The sequence below is a fragment of the Lepidochelys kempii genome, chromosome 7 (assembly GCF_965140265.1).
Source record: "Lepidochelys kempii isolate rLepKem1 chromosome 7, rLepKem1.hap2, whole genome shotgun sequence".
In the NCBI taxonomy this organism is placed as follows: domain Eukaryota; kingdom Metazoa; phylum Chordata; order Testudines; family Cheloniidae; genus Lepidochelys; species Lepidochelys kempii.
The window spans coordinates 113,047,566-113,069,154 of record NC_133262.1 but is presented as its reverse complement, the minus strand read 5'-3'; the positions used below and the strand labels follow the sequence as shown (position 1 = coordinate 113,069,154).

The 21,589-nt window shown below is 43.1% G+C and overlaps 1 protein-coding gene across 12 annotated transcripts in view; it reads left to right on the top strand.

The window, feature by feature from the left end:
* Positions 1–21,589, top strand: part of ATRNL1 (attractin like 1) — a 1,081,427-nt gene that overhangs the window by 265,811 nt on the left and 794,027 nt on the right. For all 12 annotated transcript variants that reach the window (XM_073354269.1, XM_073354267.1, XM_073354264.1 and 9 more), the window contains exon 13: positions 1,198–1,406. In XM_073354269.1, the coding sequence (XP_073210370.1) occupies positions 1,198–1,406 (209 nt within the window). The remainder of the gene's footprint in view (positions 1–1,197; positions 1,407–21,589) is intronic.

Sequence of the window (21,589 nt, the reverse complement as noted above, 5' to 3'; positions counted from 1 at the left end):
GAGTATATAAGTTCCTTTGCACATGAATATTATATTACATTAAAATAATGTAATAACATGTAATATTTATTAAAATAGTTCTTTGAGATAAATAACAGCAGCAAATTGCAATGATCAGCAAACACAGCACTTCAAATTCACTAATGAAATATGTGTAGATTGTTTCATTAGCAGAGAAGAATTGCTCATAATGAAAGTGTATCTATTGCTAGTTTCTCACAAATAGAAGTGAAATTTAAAAGATTCAGATTCTTATCTAAACTACATCTGAAGCGCTAAGAATTGGCTGCTAACATTAAATTAAAATTGGGGCAAAATACCCACTTGTTCTTCAGACCTTACTATATTATTATAGCTCCTTAACATAAACTGTACTGCTCTGGAGGCGCCTCAGAGCCCATTGATACCTGTAGTACTACCAAACACAAAGTCCCCTTGGGAGTATATGACACTGGAGAGATCTAGATTAATTTTTCAGATCTTCCTAATTTTAAATGAGAAGTGGGAAAAACTTTGGCCTCGAATCCAGAAATTTACTGTTAGCGAAGATATATGTCCATGACTGCTAGCTGGTGTTGTTTGTCCTTGGAATCTTCTGTCTCAAAGAGAGAAGCTCCTTGATCCCAATCTCTTACTGCAGACCATCTAGTTCATACAGTATATGTTCTCATTACCTCACACCGAAAAAGTATACTGCTCCCTGCACAGTCCTTGTTCCTTTTTCCCACCCATTTTCTGTGTGCTGCTCTATATTTTTCTAATACATATAATTTGGCTGAATTTAGACATACTTTAAGCTTCATCTTGGAGCAAACTTTTGAAAAAACAAACACACACATGAACTTTGAGGTTTTTAAGGGAAACAGTGACACAATCTTAATTTGACTGTTGTGATAAATACTGCCATAATACACCTCTACCCCAATATAACACTGTCCTCGGGAGCCAAAAAATCTTACCGTGTTATAGGTGAAACCACATTATATCAAACTTGCTTTGATCCACCGGAGTGCGCAGCCCCGCTCCCCCGGAGCACTGCTTTACCGCGTTATATCCGAATTCATGTTATATCGGGTCACGTTATATTGGGGTAGAGGTGTATATGTAACGGTGGCTAAAAAAGCAAGAGGATATAGCTTTAATAATGCTTTATTTATAAAAAACAGTTATTTTATATTCTCTTTCTTTTGTGATTAGGTCCATGTACATATTTGGGGGTTTTTCAAGTGTTCTGTTGAATGATATCCTTGTGTACAAGCCTCCAGACTGTGAAGCATTCAGACAGGAAGAACTGTGTAAAAATGCTGGTCCAGGAATAAGATGTCTGTGGAACAAAAACCAATGTGAATCCTGGGAATCTGGGCGTGCCAACAATGTCCTTGAAGCAAAATGTCCCAGAAAAACGGGTAAGAGGTTTTTTTAAATCTTTTCTGCACTTGTTCATTGAATTATAATTTTACATAGTGTCAAATGTAGCAGTGCTTCCATGACTATATAAAAACATTTTCTTTTATTTAACATCAGTTGTTTAACCTACTGTGCTTCAGGATTGACAGCTATCACCCTCTCTTTAGTTTATAGTAAGGAAAAACTCTTTAGAAATGAAATGTAATGGTAAATAACAAGATATATCTTAGTTTCCTCACAGGTCCTTCCTTTTACTGGAAAGATTTCATAATTAAGTTGTCAGAATGGAAAGACATAGAAATAAAATATTTTATATCTTCTAAGTATTCCAAGAAGGGAAGTGATCACAAGAGGTATGGAACGGCTTCTGTATGAGGAGAGATTAATAAGCTTGGGACTTTTCAGCTTGGAAAAGAGATGACTAAGGGAGGATATGGTAGAGGTCTGTAAAATCATGAAGTATTGTTTACTCCTTCTCATAACACAAGGACTAGGGGGTCACCAAATGAAATTATTAGGCAGCAGGTTTAAAACAAACAAAAGGAGGTATTTCTTCACACAGCGCCCAGTCAACCTGTGGAACTCTTTGCCAGAGGATGTTGTGAAGGCAAAGACTATAACAGGGTTTAAAAAAGAACTAAATAAATTCATGGAGGATAGGTCCATCAATGGCTATCAGCCAGGATGGTCAGGGATGGTGTCCATAGCCTCTGTTTGCCAGAAGCTGGGAATGAGCAACAGGGAAAGGATCACTTGATGATTACCTGTTCTGTTGATTCCCTCTGAGGCACCTGACATTGGCCACTGTCAGAAGACAGGATACTGGGCTTAATGGACCTTTGGTCGACACAGTATGGCCTTTCTTATGTTCTGATATATCTTTTTGGGGGTCACTAAGTTTTAAGAAATATTATCATCAAACTGACCCATCTAATTGACCCATCTGCTTTTCTTTTGACATCAGAAATGCCAGTGTTAGTGCTGGTCTGCAGGTGTTTTATAATGTTAGCAGTTAATACTTTTATAAACATTATATAGTGCCAAAAATTGGTGCTTTCGAAACAAAACTACGATGTGTTCCCAATCTCTAAAGAGAGTCAATTCTATATAAGATAGTAAAACACTAGTGAAGATGTGGTTGAAGAGCTGTAGCGGGGAGGGGGATCACTGATGAAAAGAAAGGAAGCATTGCTTGAAACAGTGGAGTTGAAAGAGGAATTTGAGGACAGAGAAAGAAGGTGCTTATTGGATGAGAACAGGAACAGTGTTCCAGATATAGAAGGCATCACAGATAGAAGGAAGATAGGCGAAAAGCAGAAAAACTAGACTGAGTGAGAGTGGGGAGTAAGGGAAATGAGAACAGATGGAGGTGGCAACAAGATTATGAGTGGACTAGTAGATGAGGAAAAGAGCTTGAATTTGAGGTGTGCAGGCTTTCTAGGCAGGCCTTTAGGGACCCACTTTTGCTGCTCCTTACTAGGGCAGGGTGTAGCAAAGCCTCCAGCAGAGGGTCACAAAGGGCCAGCTACGCCCCTTCAGAATCCTATAATGTATAAATGAGTTGTAGTTCACATTTACTATTCATAAATCTTACTGTCTAGCATGTTTTATATCCTGCACCTGTCCTGTATAAAACACTACAAAGTGGTGCTGACAAAATATAATGGTTATTGAAGAACACTCTACATTAATAATGAGTGGGAGTGGACCATCTTGCTTATGATCTGGTGAAAGTTTGTCTGACCTTTGGAGCGATATATTAGTGAGGATTACAGTTAGACCATCCTTGTAGTACCAGGTTTGCAGAACCGTGAGTAGGGTGATAAATTACAGGTCTGCAAATGAAAAGGGGAACTACTCAAACCATAACTGATGGGAATAAATACAAGGACCTAAATTCTTCTCAGTTATACTGGAGAAGATCCAAAATAACTCGGTTTACATCAGTGGAGTTGCTCTGAATTTACACTGGTAAAAATGAGAAGAGAATTTAGCCCAGTGTGCTCAAATATAGTCAGATAACTGACCTTTCTCTCTCTCCACCTTTCCCTGCTTTGCAGTGTTAAAAAAAAATTACCCAATGATTCTGAGCCATAGAATTATAGCAGCCAGAGCACAGGTTCTCAAAATGACAATTAACAATAGTCATGTCTGTACATGCAAACAACATATAGAGGAAGTGTCATTTGCTCAGATAATTCGCAGGTCTAACTGGAGAATTGGGTAAGGGGTTATAATACAGTCGCAGCTAGAAAAACACTGAACTGAGCCAGTTTTTTTTGCATTTTTTATGTTGTAGTATGTCAAGATGTGTGTTAGTTTCTATCTTATGATTTTCTGTTTGGCAACATAACTGTATTGATTCAAATAGCAAGTTATCTTTATCAGTTGTTATTGTACACCATTCCTAAACTGTAAATTTAAAATTTGCAAGCTAAATTGGTGTTGAAAGTGTTTTGTTTTGTAGTTTACATGAATACAGATATAGAGTACAGCTCCACATATTTGATACTCATTCTGTATATTTTTCTGAGAGAATAATATGAAACATTTCAGAGTAACAGCCGTGTTAGTCTGTATTCGCAAAAAGAAAAGGAGTACTTGGGGCACCTTAGAGACTAACCAATTTATTAGAGCATAAGCTTTCGTGAGCTACAGCTCACTTCATCAGATGCATATCGTGGAAACTGCTGCAGACTTTATATATACACAGAGAATATGAACCAATACCTCCTCCCACCCCACTGTCCTGCTGGTAATAGCTTATCTAAAGTGATCATCAGGTGGGCCATTTCCAGCACAAATCCAGGTTTTCTCACCCTCCACCCCCCCACACAAATTCACTCTCCTGCTAGTGATAGCCCATCCAAAGTGACAACTCTTTACACAATGTGCATGATAATCAAGTTGGGCTATTTCCTGCACAAATCCAGGTTTTCTCACATCCCCCCCACCCCCATACACACACAAACTCACTCTCCTGCTGGTAATAGCTCATCCAGACTGACCACTCTTCAAGTTTAAATCCAAGTTAAACCAGAACATCTGGGGGGGGGTAGGAAAAAACAAGAGGAAACAGGCTACCTTGCATAATGACTTAGCCACTCCAAGTCTCTATTTAAGCCTAAATTAATAGTATCCAATTTGCAAATGAATTCCAATTCAGCAGTTTCTCGCTGGAGTCTGGATTTGAAGTTTTTTTGTTTTAAGATAGCGACCTTCATGTCTGTGATTGCGTGACCAGAGAGATTGAAGTGTTCTCCGACTGGTTTATGAATGTTATAATTCTTGACATCTGATTTGTGTCCATTTATTCTTTTACGTAGAGACTGTCCAGTTTGACCAATGTACATGGCAGAGGGGCATTGCTGGCACATGATGGCATATATCACATTGGTGGATGTGCAGGTGAACGAGCCTCTGATAGTGTGGCTGATGTTATTAGGCCCTGTGATGGTGTCCCCTGAATAGATATGTGGGCACAATTGGCAACGGGCTTTGTTGCAAGGATAAGTTCCTGGGTTAGTGGTTCTGTTGTGTGGTATGTGGTTGTTGGTGAGTATTTGCTTCAGGTTGCGGGGCTGTCTGTAGGCAAGGACTGGCCTGTCTCCCAAGATTTGTGAGAGTGTTGGGTCATCCTTTAGGATAGGTTGTAGATCCTTAATAATGCGTTGGAGGGGTTTTAGTTGGGGGCTGAAGGTGACGGCTAGTGGCGTTCTGTTATTTTCTTTGTTAGGCCTGTCCTGTAGTAGGTAACTTCTGGGAACTCTTCTGGCTCTATCAATCTGTTTCTTTACTTCTGCAGGTGGGTATTGTAGTTGTAAGAAAGCTTGACAGAGATCTTGTAGGTATTTGTCTCTGTCTGAGGGGTTGGAGCAAATGCGGTTGTATCGCAGAGCTTGGCTGTAGACGATGGATCGTGTGGTGTGGTCAGGGTGAAAGCTGGAGGCATGCAGGTAGGAATAGCGGTCAGTAGGTTTCCGGTATAGGGTGGTGTTTATGTGACCATTGTTTATTAGCACTGTAGTGTCCAGGAAGTGGATCTCTTGTGTGGACTGGTCCAAGCCGAGGTTGATGGTGGGATGAAAATTGTTGAAATCATGGTGGAATTCCTCAAGGGCTTCTTTTCCATGGGTCCAGATGATGAAGATGTCATCAATATAGCGCAAGTAGAGTAGGGGCGTTAGGGGACGAGAGCTGAGGAAGCGTTGTTCTAAGTCAGCCATAAAAATGTTGGCATACTGTGGGGCCATGCGGGTACCCATAGCAGTGCCGCTGATCTGAAGGTATACATTGTCCCCAAATGTGAAGTAGTTATGGGTAAGGACAAAGTCACAAAGTTCAGCCACCAGGTTAGCCGTGACATTATCGGGGACAGTGTTCTTGACGGCTTGTAGTCCATCTTTGTGTGGAATGTTGGTGTAGAGGGCTTCTACATCCATAGTGGCCAGGATGGTGTTATCAGGAAGATCACCGATGGATTGTAGTTTCCTCAGGAAGTCAGTGGTGTCTCGAAGGTAGCTGGGAGTGCTGGTAGCATAGGGCCTGAGGAGGGAGTCTACATAGCCAGACAATCCTGCTGTCAGGGTGCCAATGCCTGAGAGGATGGGGCGCCCAGGATTTCCAGGTTTATGGATCTTGGGTAGTAGATAGAATATCCCAGGTCGGGGTTCCAGGGGTGTGTCTGTGCGGATTTGATCTTGTGCTTTTTCAGGAAGTTTCTTGAGCAAATGCTGTAGTTGCTTTTGGTAACTCTCAGTGGGATCAGAGGGTAATGGCTTGTAGAAAGTGGTGTTGGAGAGCTGCCGAGCAGCCTCTTGTTCATATTCCGACCTATTCATGATGACAACAGCACCTCCTTTGTCAGCCTTTTTGATTGGACACAAATCAGATGTCAAGAATTATAACATTCATAAACCAGTCGGAGAACACTTCAATCTCTCTGGTCACGCAATTACAGACATGAAGGTCGCTATCTTAAAACAAAAAAACTTCAAATCCAGACTCCAGCGAGAAACTGCTGAATTGGAATTCATTTGCAAATTGGATACTATTAATTTAGGCTTAAATAGAGACTTGGAGTGGCTAAGTCATTATGCAAGGTAGCCTGTTTCCTCTTGTTTTTTCCTACCCCCCCCAGATGTTCTGGTTTAACTTGGATTTAAACTTGAAGAGTGGTCAGTCTGGATGAGCTATTACCAGCAGGAGAGTGAGTTTGTGTGTGTATGGGGGTGGGGGGGATGTGAGAAAACCTGGATTTGTGCAGGAAATAGCCCAACTTGATTGTCATGCACATTGTGTAAAGAGTTGTCACTTTGGATGGGCTATCACCAGCAGGAGAGTGAATTTGTGTGGGGGGGTGGAGGGTGAGAAAACCTGGATTTGTGCTGGAAATGGCCCACCTGATGATCACTTAAGATAAGCTATTACCAGCAGGACAGTGGGGTGGGAGGAGGTATTGGTTCATATTCTCTGTGTATATATAAAGTCTGCAGCAGTTTCCACGATATGCATCTGATGAAGTGAGCTGTAGCTCACAAAAGCTTATGCTCTAATAAATTGGTTAGTCTCTAAGGGTATGTCTACACTACGAAATTAGGTCAAATTTATAGAAGTCGGTTTTTTTGAAATCGGTTTTATATATTCGAGTGTGTGTGTCCCCACAGAAAATGCTCTAAGTGCATTAAGTGCATTAACTCGGCGGAGCGCTTCCACAGTACCGAGGCAAGCGTCGACTTCTGGAGCGTTGCACTGTGGGTAGCTATCCCACAGTTCCCGCAGTCTCCGCTGCCCATTGGAATTCTGGGTTGATATCCCAATGCCTGATGGGGCTAAAACATTGTCGCGGGTGGTTCTGGGTACATATCGTCAGGACCCCGTTCCCACCCTCCCTCCCCCCGTGAAAGCAAGGGCAGACAATCATTTCGCGCCTTTTTTGTCTGCTGCCAGCCAAAGATGTAAAGGATCGATGGAGTGGGTCAGAACAAGAAATAGACCAGATTTGTTTTGGACTCATTTTCCTCCTCCCCTGTCTAGATCACACTGCAGTCAGTCACAGAGAAGGCGCAGCGAGGTTAATCTAGCCATGTATCAATCAGAGGCCAGGCTAACCTCCTTGTTCCAATAACAACGATAACTTTGGTGCACCATTTCTTATTGGAACCCTCCGTGCAGTCCTGCCTGAAATACTCCTTGATGTACAGGCACACCCTTTGTTGATTTTAGCTCCCTGAAGCCAACCCTGTAAGCCGTGTCGTCAGTCGCCCCTCCCTCCGTCAGAGCAACGGCAGACAATCGTTCCGCGCCTTCTTTCTGTGCGGACGCCATACCAAGGCAAGCATGGAGGCCGCTGAGCTCATTTTGGCAATTAGGAGCACATCAACCACCACACGCATTATCCAGCAGTATATGCAGCACCAGAACATGGCAACGCGATACCAGGCGAGGAGGCGACGTCAGCGCGGTCCCGTGAGTGATCAGGACATGGACACAGATTTCTCTGAAAGCATGGGCCCTGCCAATGCATGCATCATGGTGCTAATGGGGCAGGTTCATGCTGTGGAACGCCGATTCTGGGCTCGGGAAACAAGCACAGACTGGTGGGACTGCATAGTGTTGCAGGTCTGGGACGATTCCCAGTGGCTGCGAAACTTTCGCATGCGTAAGGGCACTTTCATGGAACTTTGTGACTTGCTTTCCCCTGCCCTGAAGCGCATGAATACCAGGATGAGAGCAGCCCTCACAGTTGAGAAGCGAGTGGCGATAGCCCTGTGGAAGCTTGCAACGCCAGACAGCTACCGGTCAGTTGGGAATCAATTTGGAGTGGGCAAATCTACTGTGGGGGCTGCTGTGATGCAAGTAGCTCACGCAATCAAAGATCTGCTGATATCAAGGGTAGTGACCCTGGGAAATGTGCAGGTCATAGTGGATGGCTTTGCTGCAATGGGATTCCCTAACTGTGGTGGGGCTATAGACGGAACCCATATCCCTATCTTGGCACCAGAGCACCAAGCCGCTGAGTACATAAACCACAAGGGGTACTTTTCGATAGTGCTGCAAGCTCTGGTGGATCACAAGGGATGTTTCACTAACATCAACGTGGGATGGCCGGGAAAGGTGCATGACGCTCGCATCTTCAGGAACTCTGGTCTGTTTCAAAAGCTGCAGGAAGGGACTTTCTTCCCAGACCAGAAAATAACTGTTGGGGATGTTGAAATGCCTATATGTATCCTTGGGGACCCAGCCTACCCCTTAATGCCATGGCTCATGAAGCCGTACACAGGCAGCCTGGACAGTAGTCAGGAGCTGTTCAACTACAGGCTGAGCAAGTGCAGAATGGTGGTAGAATGTGCATTTGGACATTTAAAGGCGCGCTGGCGCAGTTTACTGACTCGCTTAGACCTCAGCGAAACCAATATTCCCACTGTTATTACTGCTTGCTGTGTGCTCCACAATATCTGTGAGAGTAAGGGGGAGACGTTTATGGCGGGGTGGGAGATTGAGGCAAATCGCCTGGCTGCTGGTTACGCGCAGCCAGACACCAGGGCGGTTAGAAGAGCTCAGGAGGGCGCGGTACGCATCAGAGAAGCTTTGAAAACCAGTTTCATGACTGGCCAGGCTACAGTGTGAAAGTTCTGTTTGTTTCTCCTTGATGAAACCCCCCGCCCCTTGGTTCACTCTACTTCCCTGTAAGCTAACCACCGTCCCCTCCTCCCTTTAATCACCGCTTGCAGAGGCAATAAAGTCATTGCTGCTTCACAGTCATGCATTCGTTATTCATTCATCACACAAATAGGGGGATGACTACCAAGGTATCCCAGGAGGGGTGGTGGAGGAGGGAAGGAAAATGCCACACAGCACTTTAAGCACAGCACTTTAAAAGTTTACAACTTTAAAATTTATTGAATGACAGCCTTCTTTTTTTTGGGCAATCCTCTGTTGTGGAGTCGCTGGTTGGCCGGAGGCCCCCCCACCGCGTTCTTGGGCGTCTGGGTGTGGAGGCTATGGAACTTGGGGAGGAGGGCGGTTGGTTACAGAGGGGCAGCAGTGGCAGTCTGTGCTCCAGCTGCCTTTGCTGCAGCTCAACCATACACTGGAGCATTCTGGTTTGGTCCTGCAGCAGCCTCAGCATTGAATCCTGCCTCCTCTCATCACGCTGCCGCCACATTTGAGCTTCAGCCCTGTCTTCAGCCCGCCACTTACTCTCTTCAGCCCGCCACTTACTCTCTTCAGCCCTCCACCTCTCCTCCCGGTCATTTTGTGCTTTCCTGCACTCTGACATTATTTGCCTCCACGCATTCGTCTGTGCTCTGTCAGTGTGGGAGGACAGCATTAGCTCGGAGAACATTTCATCTCGAGTGCGTTTTTTTTTCTTTCTAAGCTTCACTAGCCTCTGGGAAGGAGAAGATCCTGTGATCATTGAAACACATCCAGCTGGTGGAGAAAAAAAAAGGGACAGCTGTATTTAAAAAGACACATTTTATAAAACAGTTGCTACACTCTTTCAGGGTAAACCTTGCTGTTAACATTACATACATAGCACATGTGCTTTCGTTACAAGGTCGCATTTTGCCTCCTCCCACCGCGTGACTACCCCCTCAACCCTCCCCCCTCCCTGTGGCTAACAGCGGGGAACATTTCTGTTCAGCCACAGGCAAACAGCCCAGCAGGAATGTGTCCCTGAAGAAAAGCACCCTATTTCAACCAGGTGACCATGAATTATATCTCACTCTCCTGAGGATAACACAGAGAGAGAAAGAACGGATTTTGGTTGAATGCCAGCAAACATACACTGCAATGCTTTGTTCTACAGTGATTCCTGAGTATGTGTTACTGGCCTGGAGTGATAAAAGTGTCCTACCATGAAGGACGCAATAAGGCTGCCCTCCCCAGAAACCTTTTGCAAAGGCTTTAGGACTACATCTAGGAGAACCGCAAATGCCAGGGCAAAGTAATCCTTTCACATGCTTGCTTTTAAACCATGTATAGCATTTTAAAAGGTACACTCACCAGAGGTCCCTTCTCCGCCTGCTGGGTCCAGGAGGCAGCCTTGGGTGGGTTCGGGGGGTACTGGCTCCATGTCTAGGGTGAGAAACAGTTCCTGGCTGTCGGGAAAACCGGTTTCTCCGCTTGCTTGCTGTGAGCTATCTACAACCTCCTCCTCATCATCATCTTCTTCGTCCCCAAAACCTGCTTCCGTATTGCCTCCATCTCCATTGAAGGAGTCAAACAACACGGCTGGGGTAGTGGTGGCTGAGCTCCCTAAAATGGCATGCAGCTCATCATAGAAGCGGCATGTTTGGGGCTCTGACCCAGAGCGGCTGTTCGCCTCTCTGGTTTTCTGGTAGGCTTGCCTCAGCTCCTTCAGTTTCACGCGGCACTGCTTCGGGTCCCTGTTATGGCCTCTGTCCTTCATGCCCTGGGAGATTTTCACAAAGGTTTTGGCATTTCGAAAACTGGAACGGAGTTCTGATAGCACGGATTCCTCTCCCCAAACAGCGATCAGATCCCGTACCTCCCGTTCGGTCCATGCTGGAGCTCTTTTGCGATTCTGGGACTCCATCATGGTCACCTGTGCTGATGAGCTCTGCATGGTCACCTGCAGCTTGCCACGCTGGCCAAACAGGAAATGAGATTCAAAAGTTCGCGGTTCTTTTCCTGTCTACCTGGCCAGTGCATCTGAGTTGAGAGTGCTGTCCAGAGCGGTCAGAATGGAGCACTCTGGGATAGCTCCCGGAGGCCAATACCATCGAATTGTGTCCACAGTACCCCAAATTCGAGCTGGGAACGTCGATTTAAGCGCTAATCCACTTGTCAGGGGTGGAGTAAGGAAATCGATTTAAAGAGCCCTTTAAGTCGAAATAAAGGGCTTCACTGTGTGGACGGGTGCAGGTTTAAATCGATTTAACGCTGCTAAATTCGACCTAAAGTCCTAGTGTAGACCAGGGCTAAGGTGCCACAAGTACTCCTTTTCTTAATATGAAACAGTTCACTCAAACTGTGCCTATGTACACATGTATAAGCTCCATAATATTAAACAGCTGAACTACTTTAAATGTCTGTTTTACCATCATACTGTCTGCATGTTTGCTGTGCCTCTAATGAATATTGTGAACTAGTTTACTTTTCAGTCAGTTTTCTCCTGAACTGTCTCCAAACAGCATGTAAAGTTGCAAACATAGTATAATTTGATGATTGCTGGAAACAAATGCCGGGTAGCACGGAAAGATGTCAGCTACATAAAATTGCCTTCTAAAGAAATTTTTTTGGTATTTTTCATATTTTTCTGTAAACCATTTCATAAGGGATCTAAAAGGTTTTGCCCCTTCCATTCTTTTTGTCCCCTTCAAATCTTGAAAATTTCTAACTTCAAAAGCAACAAAAAATAGGTTAATTTTATTTATATACATACATACATGAAAAGGCAGTGGAAACATTCATTATGGAGGGGGAATGAGGTTTGATTCCTAGTATAGCGGGCAAGGAGAATGGCATTCTAATCCTGAAGAAGTCCTGTAGACCTTCAGGCATTTGTGAAGATCCAAGGTATGCATAATGTGGCTCAATGCCTCCTCACCTCTATGGTTGTCGTCTTCAACGCTTAGCTGAGTGGTCGGCTGTAGCAATTATTTGCAATTTTGTCTGTTCCCGTGTAGCCACAAGGGCTTGACAGGCCAAAAGTCCAATGCTGAAACAGACTTAATGCACCCATGTAATGGGGGTCTGCCTCTGGGCCATCTCCTCCCCTTGGTTAGTGGTATTTTATCTCGTACAAGCCACCCGAAGAATGGCTTTCACCAGAACATCTTGGGGCATTCTGTTGACATGTCCGAAAAGCATGAACTGCAGATAATAGCCCCAGTAGTCTGTAGACCAGAGTGACCGTAAACATCTGCGTTATGAATGAAGTTGTTCCACTTTATGCCCAATATACAATGTTGGCATTTTGTGTGAAAAAACTCCAGCTTTGCCCAGTTTGAGAGGCATAGTGTCCATGTTTTGCAACCGTAGAGCAGTACAGATAGGATACACCTCGACTAGATCATGAACTTTGTTGTCATGCTGAGATGATGTTGATTCCATATTCTATAAAGTGACTTTAGAACCCAAATAGCAAAAGTTAGAGACTGCTTTGACAGTTTCATTATTCAGAGATTGATGTTGCAGATGGACCTGATCCTGGCTTTTGCAGCTTTGTCTTTTGGCCATGAAACATGAAGACTGACCATGTTTGACTTCTCCATTTGTTGGAGTGCCTCACAAAACAAGTCGGGGCCCTGTACTAGAAGAACAACATCAGCAGCATAGTCAAGGTCTGAGAGTGAGAGATCTCAGACCTTGACTAAAGTAGGATAGAGTCTTGAAATAATTTGAGTTTCTCCTTCAAGTGATCGTTCATATATAGATTCCACTGTAGGTGCATATGTATATAAGTGCCCAGTGCACTCGAGTTCGAGACTTTTGCCAGCAGTACCAATGGGTCGTGTTTGCATCTCTGCTATCCTTGTGCAGAGCCAAGGGTATAAAACGGGCCTGGTTACTGTCTCCCTCTCAGTTCCTTCTGACCGCTCATGTGAGAGTTGGAGTTTCCCTGTTACTCTTGAACTTTTTTTTTTTTTTACTTGCCAGCTTTAAAAATAAACTGTACATACTTGTCATAGCTGTAGTTCAGTTAGGTAGTTCACTCTTTGCTCTCTGGATGTTTTTCATCATGCAGAGATCCCTAGGATTTAAGCAGTGTGCCACTTGCGGGACTGTAATAACTGTGATAGACAGTCAAGCTTGTTTCCCTGATATGTTTGGGAGAGGGACATATTAGGGACAGATATCCCATATGTACCTCTTTCCAAGCAAGAACAAAAGTCTGGAGAATTCCGCCTCAAGTTTTGTCGTCTTGAGAAGGTGATGCGTCGTCCTTCAAAACCTGACCATGATCACAAGAGGAGAGTGAGTTCTTCTAGGTAAGATCTCACAGGAAGCAAGTTTAAAGGGAAAAACAGTTTGAGTTGGCAGTTTTTCAAAGCAACATTAGTAAGGGCACAAGAATAAATCATTCCACTGCATAGGAACTAAAGGAAGTATGCCAAGAAACTACCCTGACTTAGCCAGAACATCTTCCATGACCTGAAACCCATAAAAAGAAATGTTAAAAAGTGGAAACTAGGTCAAATTACAAAGGATGAATATAAACAAACAACACTAGCATGTGGGGACAAAATTAGAAAGTCCAAGGCACAAAGGAGATTAAACTAGCTAGAGATATAAAGGGCATCACGAAAACATTCTACAAATACAGTAGAACCTCAGAGTTATGAACATCTAAGGAATGGAGGTTGTTTGTAACTCTGAAATGTTCGTAACTCTTAAAAGCAGAACTTCATAATAAAGAAAAAAGTAAAGGAAGCACTTCTTTAAAATCAGGATGGAAGGTAATTTTACAGGGTAATAAGATTTAAAACACCAGAGGATTCCTGTGTAGGCAAAACTTTAAAGTTACAAAACACAGGAATAAACCTCCCTCTTAGCATAGGGAAAATTCACAAGCTAAAACAAAAGATAATCTAACACATTTCTTTGCTTTACTTACAATTTTTGTAATCGTAGATGTTTATTTCAGGTAAGGTTTTAGGAGAGGTGTTTTTCCTGCCTGGTCCCTCTCTCTGTTCCGAGAGAGTACAACAAAGAGAGAACAAAAACCCTCCCCCCACAGATTTGAAAGGATCTTCCCTTATTGGTCCTTTTGGTTAGGTGCCAACCAGATTATTTGAGCTTTTTAACCCCTTACAGGTAAATGAGGGATTTTATGCTACCCTTATCTATATGTTTATGACAGGCCTATTATCAATAAGTGGGGAAGGGCAATAACAGAAAATGTGGAAATGGCAGAAGTGGTCAGTGACTTTTTTGTTTTTCACCAAAAAGTTTAGTAGAGATTGGCTGTCTAATGTAGTGAACGCCAGTTAAAGTGAGGTAGAATCTGAGACTAGGATAGGGAAAGAACAAGTTAAAAATTCTTTAGACAAGTTAGATGTCTTCAAGTCACGAAGGACTGATTAAATACAAATTAAAGTACTCAAGGAGATGACTAAGATGATATCTGAGCCATTAGCATTATCTTCAAAAACTCATGAAAGATGGGAGAGATTCCAGAGGACTGGAAGTGTGCAAATATAGTGCCAATTTATTTTTTTTTTTAAAAAAAAGTGGGCAGGTGGAGAAAAAGGACAACCTGGGGAATTACAGAATAGTCAGCTTATTTTCAGTACCTGGAAAGATAATGGAGCAAATAATTAAGCAATGAATTTGCAAAAACCTGGAAGATAATGTGATAAGTAACAGCATGGACTTGTCAAGAACAAATCATGTCAAACCAACTTGTTATCCTGTAAAAGAAAGATACTAAGCCTTGTGGATGGGGGGAAGTGGTAGATGTGGTATATCTTAACTTTAGTAAAGCTTTTGATACTGTCTCATATGACCTTCTCATAAAAAAAACTAGGGAAATATAACCTATAAGGTGGGTGCATAATTCGTTGGAAAACCATTCCCAGGGAGTAGTTATCAGCGGTTCACAGTCAAGCTGGAAGGTCATATTGAGTGGGGTCCCACAGCGATCAGGTCTTGGTCCAGTTCTGTTCAGCATCTCCAAAAATGATTTAGATAATGGCATAGAGAGTACATTTATAAAGTTTGTGGAGGATATCAAGCTGGGATGGGGTTGCAAGTGCTTTGGAGGAGATGATTAAAATTCAAAATGATCTGGACAAACTGGAGAAATGTTCTGGAGTAAATAGGATGAAATTGAATAAGGACAAATTCAGATTACTCCACTTAGGAAGGAATAATGAATTGCACACATACAAAATGGGAAATGACTGCCTAGAAAGGAGTAATGAGGAAAGGTATCTGGGGGTCATAGTGGATCACAAGCTAAAAATGTGTAACACTGTTACATCCTAGAATGATGTTTACTTTTTTTGTATTAACAGGAGTGTTGTCAGCAAAACAAAAGTAGTAAGTCTTCCATTCTACCCTGTGCTGATATGGAAAATGTAGAGAAATTGTCAACAGTCCAGAAGAGAGCAACAAAAATTATTAAAGGTCTAGAAAACCTGGCCTAGGAGGAAAGATGGAAAAAAAGGGTTTGTTTAGTTTGAAGATGAGAGGGCTGATGGGGGGCGTAATAACAGTTTTCAAGTACATAAAAGATTGTTACAAGGAACAGGGAGAAAAATGATTCTCATTAATCTCTGAGGATAGGACAAGAAGCAATGGACTTAAATTGCAGCAAGGGCGGTTTAGGTTAGCCATTAGGAAAAGCTTCCTGTTAGGGTAGTTAAGCACTGGAATAAATTGAATAGGGAGGTTGTAGAATCTCTGTCATTGAAAGTTTTCAAGAACAGGCTTGACAGTCACCTGTCAGGAATGGTCTACTTATTGTGCAGTCCGGCCTTGAGTGTTGGGGACTGGACCAGATGACCTCTCGAGATCCCTTCCAGTCCTACACTTCTGTGATTCTATGAGGATTGCTCTTCTGGCTGCTCCAGCCCCAAAACCAAAATCTGAAGAGGCCACCTTCTTCTTCTCCTGTAGCCTCTTTGAAGCAGAAGTTATCTTCATCCTCTGAGGCTGATAGATTATCTAGGTCTCATACTTTGTCACATGAATAGAATAAGTGATCTATAGAATAGAGAAGTCCTCTGGCACTGAGCTCAAGTCACGTTACAAACACTGATGTTCACTAGGACTGTCTGAGTTGGCACCATTGACTCGAACATGACCATCAAGACTGGTGCTTTAATTTTTGCTGCTGGGAACTACCTCCACTCTGGCACTGTTGAGTCTGGTACCACTTGTATTGTCTGTGGAGCACTTACCTTCTGTTTTGGTAGCATCAATGCCACAGATGTTCTTTTCAGCAAAGGCTTGCTCTACCTTTCTGTGCCTAATTTATTGCTGCTTCACCATCTGGTAGCAGCAGCGGCTTCAGCCACATTGGCTCTGCCTTCCTTGTCTGCTGAATCAGCACCACAGATAATGTCGACACCATATATAATGCTGGCACCGTGAGCACCATTGGCAAAATCTGGACACAAGTCAGCATTTTGTCCTCTGCAGCAGGCTCCACCTGAATCATAGAATCATGGAACTGGAAGGGATCTCAAGAGGTCATCTAGTCCAGTCCTCTGCTCTAATGGCAGGCCTAAGTATTATCTACACCATCTCTAACAGGTGTGTCAAGGTTCCTTCCCCACTCTGAACTCTAGGGTACAGATGTGGGGACCTGCATGAAAACCTCCTAAGCTTACTTTTACCAGCTTAGGTTAAAACTTCCCCAAGGTACAAACTATTTTACCCTTTGCCCTTGGATTTCCACTGCCACCACCAAACTTTATCTGGGTTCCTGAAAAAATGGACTTTGGACCCGTCTTTCCCCCCCAAATCCTCCCAACCCCTGCACCCCACTTCCTGGGGAAGGTTTGGTAAAAATCCTCACCAATTTGCATAGGTGACCACAGACCCAAGCCCTTGGATCTTAGAACAATGAAAAAAGCATTCAGTTTTCTTACAAGAGACTTTTAATAGAAGTAAAAAGAAAAGAATCACCTCTGTAAAATCAGGATGGTGAATACCTTACAGGGTAATTAGATGCAAAACATAGAGAATCCCTCTAGGCAAAAACTTAAGTTACAAAAAAGACACACAGACAGAAATATTCATTCTATTCAGCACAGCTATTTTCTCAGCCATTTGAAGAAATCATAATCTAACACATACCTAGCTAGATTACTTACTAAGTTCTAAGACTCCATTCCTGTTCTGTCTCCGGCAAAAGCATCACACAGACAGACACAGACCCTTTGTTTTTCTCCCTCCTCCCAGCTTTTGAAAGTATTTTGTCTCCTCATTGGTCATTTTGGTCAGGTGCCAGCGAGGTTACCTTTAGCTTCTTAACCCTTTACAGGTGAGAGGATTTTTCCTCTGGTCAGGAGGGATTTTAAAGGGGTTTACCCTTCCCTTTATATTTATGACAAGGTGTTTGTCTAACTTGCTCTTAATCTCCAAAGATGAAGATTCCCTCCCTATGCAATTTGTTCCAATTCTTAACTCTCCTGACAGGAAGTTTTTCCTTATGTCCAACCTAAACTGCCCTTACTACAATTTAAGTCCATTGCTTCTTGTCCTACCTTCAGAGTTTAACTAAAACAATTTTTCTCCCTCTTCCTTGTAACAATCTTTTTTTGTACTTGAAAACTGTTATGTCCCCTCTGAGTCTTCTCTTTTCCAGACTAAACAAACCCAATTTTTTCAATCTTCCATCATAGGTCATATTTTCTACACCTTTAATCATTTTTGTTGCACTTTACTGGACTTTTTCCAATTTGTCCACATCTTTGCTAAAATGTGGCACCCAGACCTGGGCACAATACTCCAGTTGAGGCCTAATCAGTGCGGAATAGAGCAGAAGAATTACTTCTCGTGCCTTGCTTACAATACTCCTGCTAATACATCCCAGAATGATGTTCACTTTTTTTGCAACAGCGTTACATTGTTGACTCTTATTTAGCTTATGGTCCACTATGACCCCCACATCCATTTCTGCAGTACTCCTTCCTAGGCAGTCATTTCCCATTTTGCATGTGTGCAATAGATTATTCCTTCCTAAATGGAGTACTTTACATTTGTCCTTGATGAATTTCATCCTGTTTACTTCAGACCATTTCTCCAGTTTGTCCAGATCATTTAGAATTTTTAATCCTATCCTCCAAAGCACTTGCAGCCCCTCCCAGCTTGGTATTGTATGCAACTTTATAAAGGTACATCTATACCATTATTTAAATCATTGATGAAGATATTGAACAGAACCAGACCCAGAACTGATCCCTGCGGGACCCCACCCATTATGCCCTTCCAGCATGACTGTGAACCACTGATAACTACTCTCTGGGAATGGTTTTCCAACCAGTTTTCCACCCACCTTACAGTAGCTCCATCTAGGTTGCATTTCCCTAGTTTGTTTAGAAGTTCATGGAAGACAGTATCAAAAGCTTTACTAAAGTCAAGATATACCACATCTACCTCTTCCCCCTTTTCCACAAGGCTTGTTACCCTGTCAAAGAAAGCTATCAAGTTGGTTTGATACAGTTTGTTCTTGACAAATCCATGTTGACTGTTACTTATCACCTTCTAGATGTTTGCAAATTCATTGCTTAATTATTTGCTCCATTATCTTTCTCGGTAGAGAAGTGAAGCTGATTGATCTGTAATTCCCCGGGTTGTCCTTATTTCCCTTTTTATTGATTGGCACTATATTTCCCCTTTTCCAGTCTTCTGGAATCTCTCCCATTTTCCATGACTTTTCAAAGATAATAGCTAATGGCTCAGCTATCTCCTCAGTCAGCTCCGTGAGTATTCTAGTATGCATTTCATGAGACCCTGGTGACTTGAAGACATCTAACTTGTCTAACAAAACCAGCTTCAACTCTAGCATTACTGTCCATGCAACAGCATGCACTGCTGGCTGTTGTCTCCCCTGCCATCCACCAGAGCAGCTCCTCTGTTTCCTGAAGAGAGCTGCAACTCCTCATTTTCAAATTTGGAGCATGACCTGTTCATCTTGCAAGGTCTTTTAGATCACCTTTCAGGTCACGTTCTACAGACACTGCTCAAACCCATGGTATGGAACAGGAAAGTTTATAAGCCAGCTTAGTGTCCATCACTGTGTGCCGTGCAGAGATTGAACTACCCACCCTTGCCTTACTGGGCACTCTGTATTGCTCTCAGTGTTTCTAGATCCCTGTCTGCAGTGCAGTTGGGAAGAAAGTCAGCATCTCTAGTCTCTGTTCCTGTTAGGGAAGACCCCTTTCCGGCCCATCAGCCACCCACAATGTTGGGACCAACTGAGGAAGAGAAACCCAGGGATGAAGCCACGAAACTACCTCCCAACATTTCTTCTTCTGATAAGACCATAACAGCAGAGTTCTGTCCTCCTCCTCCTCCTCCTCAAGACTTTAAGATCTTTCAGGAACTTCTTGTGAGGGTGGCCATATCCCTATGGGTGCAAACAGAAGTTGTGCAGGACAATCTGCATGAATTTTTAGACATTCTGAAGGCTCCAGCACCTGAAAGTGTTGCCCTTCCCATTTACGAAGCCCGTTTTAAAGCCAGTCACAACACTTTGTCAGAGACCGGCTTCTGTACCACATACTGCCAAACGTGTGGACAGGTGTTACTAGGTTCCTCAACAGGAATTTGACTGCTATTTCACCTATCCCAGAGGTTCTCAAACTGTGGTCCGTGGACCACCAGTGGTCCGCGAGCTCCATTCAGGTGATCTGTGGATAGCTTCCTCTAAGGTGCATGCCTGGGTGGCCGCACATGAGAGAATGAAGGACCACCCACCTAATTAGTGGAGTCCCGCAGGCGTGTGCCTTAGAGGGTGGGGGGAATTTGGGATGTGCAGGGCTGTGGTGGCCAGAGAAAAAGGCAACTTTCCCCAGCTCCAGGGTGGTGACTGCTGAGGAGAGAGGGCCTCCTTTCCAGCCTCAGCTCTGTGGCTGCTGTGGCAGGGGAAAGAGGGCACATCCATCACATTAGAAAGGTAAGACTACTGATATTAAAATATGAGTTGTGTGCTTTTATTTGTAGATCAAAAAAAGTAGATTTTTTTGATATAGCGCTTTTATCCAAAATGCTTTACAATAGTTAGCTAATGGTACAAACAACATTTGGAAAGATCATTAAGTGGTCCGCTGAGACCCTCAGCAATTTTCAAGTGGTCCGCGGAAAAAAAAAATTGAGAACCACTGACCTATCCTATTTCAGACTCTGATAGTCATTGCAGCTAATAAATCCTGTATGGAAGGAAAGCCTATACCATTGCAAGTCTTCAACTGAGGGTATTGTCGGGGACTCGAACCCCAGACGGCATGGTTCGTTGTCTGACCGCAGAGAGACAGGCAACACCAGCAAAGTCCACGTATAAGCTCTTTATTGAAGAGTGCACACAACAATAGAGAGCAGCCCGTCTCCGAAGAGAACCAGCCACCTCTTAGGCAAAACTAATAGGTTTTTATAGACAGGTCCGTTGCGTCACAGATTATTCATGAAATAGCCCAAATCCCCCTCCCCTTTGTTAGTTAAAAGTTCTTTATCATTCATGCATACCTATCCCCTATTGTATATAGCTTTTTGCAAGTCGTTATGCCTCCCCAACTTTCTTATCAATCCAGTTGTCAAACAGGGGATGAGGAGTTAAGAACATACATGAAACAGAAACAGGGAGTGGAGACAGTGTGTCTCCTTCTCATTCTCAGAACATCTGGTACGATAATGCAGGAATGCAAGTCTCCTCCTAATTCACTCCTTGCAACTGAACAAGCATTCTTTCATCCTGCCTATCTCATTCAGGAGCTTTCCCAGCATTCCTGCATTGGCCTAACTTTGGTTCGGTTGACATAACTGCTTCATGTTAAAATTTTCCTAACAGTATCAAATTATCAGGCTTTGCCTTCCAAATATATGTTTATTTATTGGTCATCAATAGTGAAATTTGTAGACTAATTGTCTGAAGAAAACAGAGACAGTTCATGACAATGTCTGAAAGACATCTCAGAGCCTGTGCTTCTCTTCAAGAAGGCATTGACGCACCAGACACTGCTTTGCATTCCATGGCTACAACTGTTTCCATCAAAGACCTTTTGACTGAAGGTTCTAAGCTGTTTTGCCCCCAAAAAATCCTTATGATACCAGGTTTCAGAGTAACAGCCATGTTAGTCTGTATTCGCAAAAAGAAAAGGAGTACTTGTGGCACCTTAGAGACTAACCAATTTATTTGAGCATAAGCTTTTGTGAGCTACAGCTCACTTCATCGGATGCATCCGATGAAGTGAGCTGTAGCTCACGAAAGCTTATGCTCAAATAAATTAGTTAGTCTCTAAGGTGCCACAAGCACTCCTTTTCTTTTTATACCAGGTGCATGTTAAAAAAAAATTCTTGAGCAACTCTGCTCTCTGAGAGTTTACGCTCTAATGATGAAATGGAAACAGTTTAAACTTGATCTCACTAGAGGTTCTCATATTACCAGCCAAGAGCCCAGGATGTCTCTAAAAGGAGATCTAAGCCTCCTCGACACAGACGTTTAGCTTCATCAATAGCAGGTCTACGTCACCATCTACTAAGC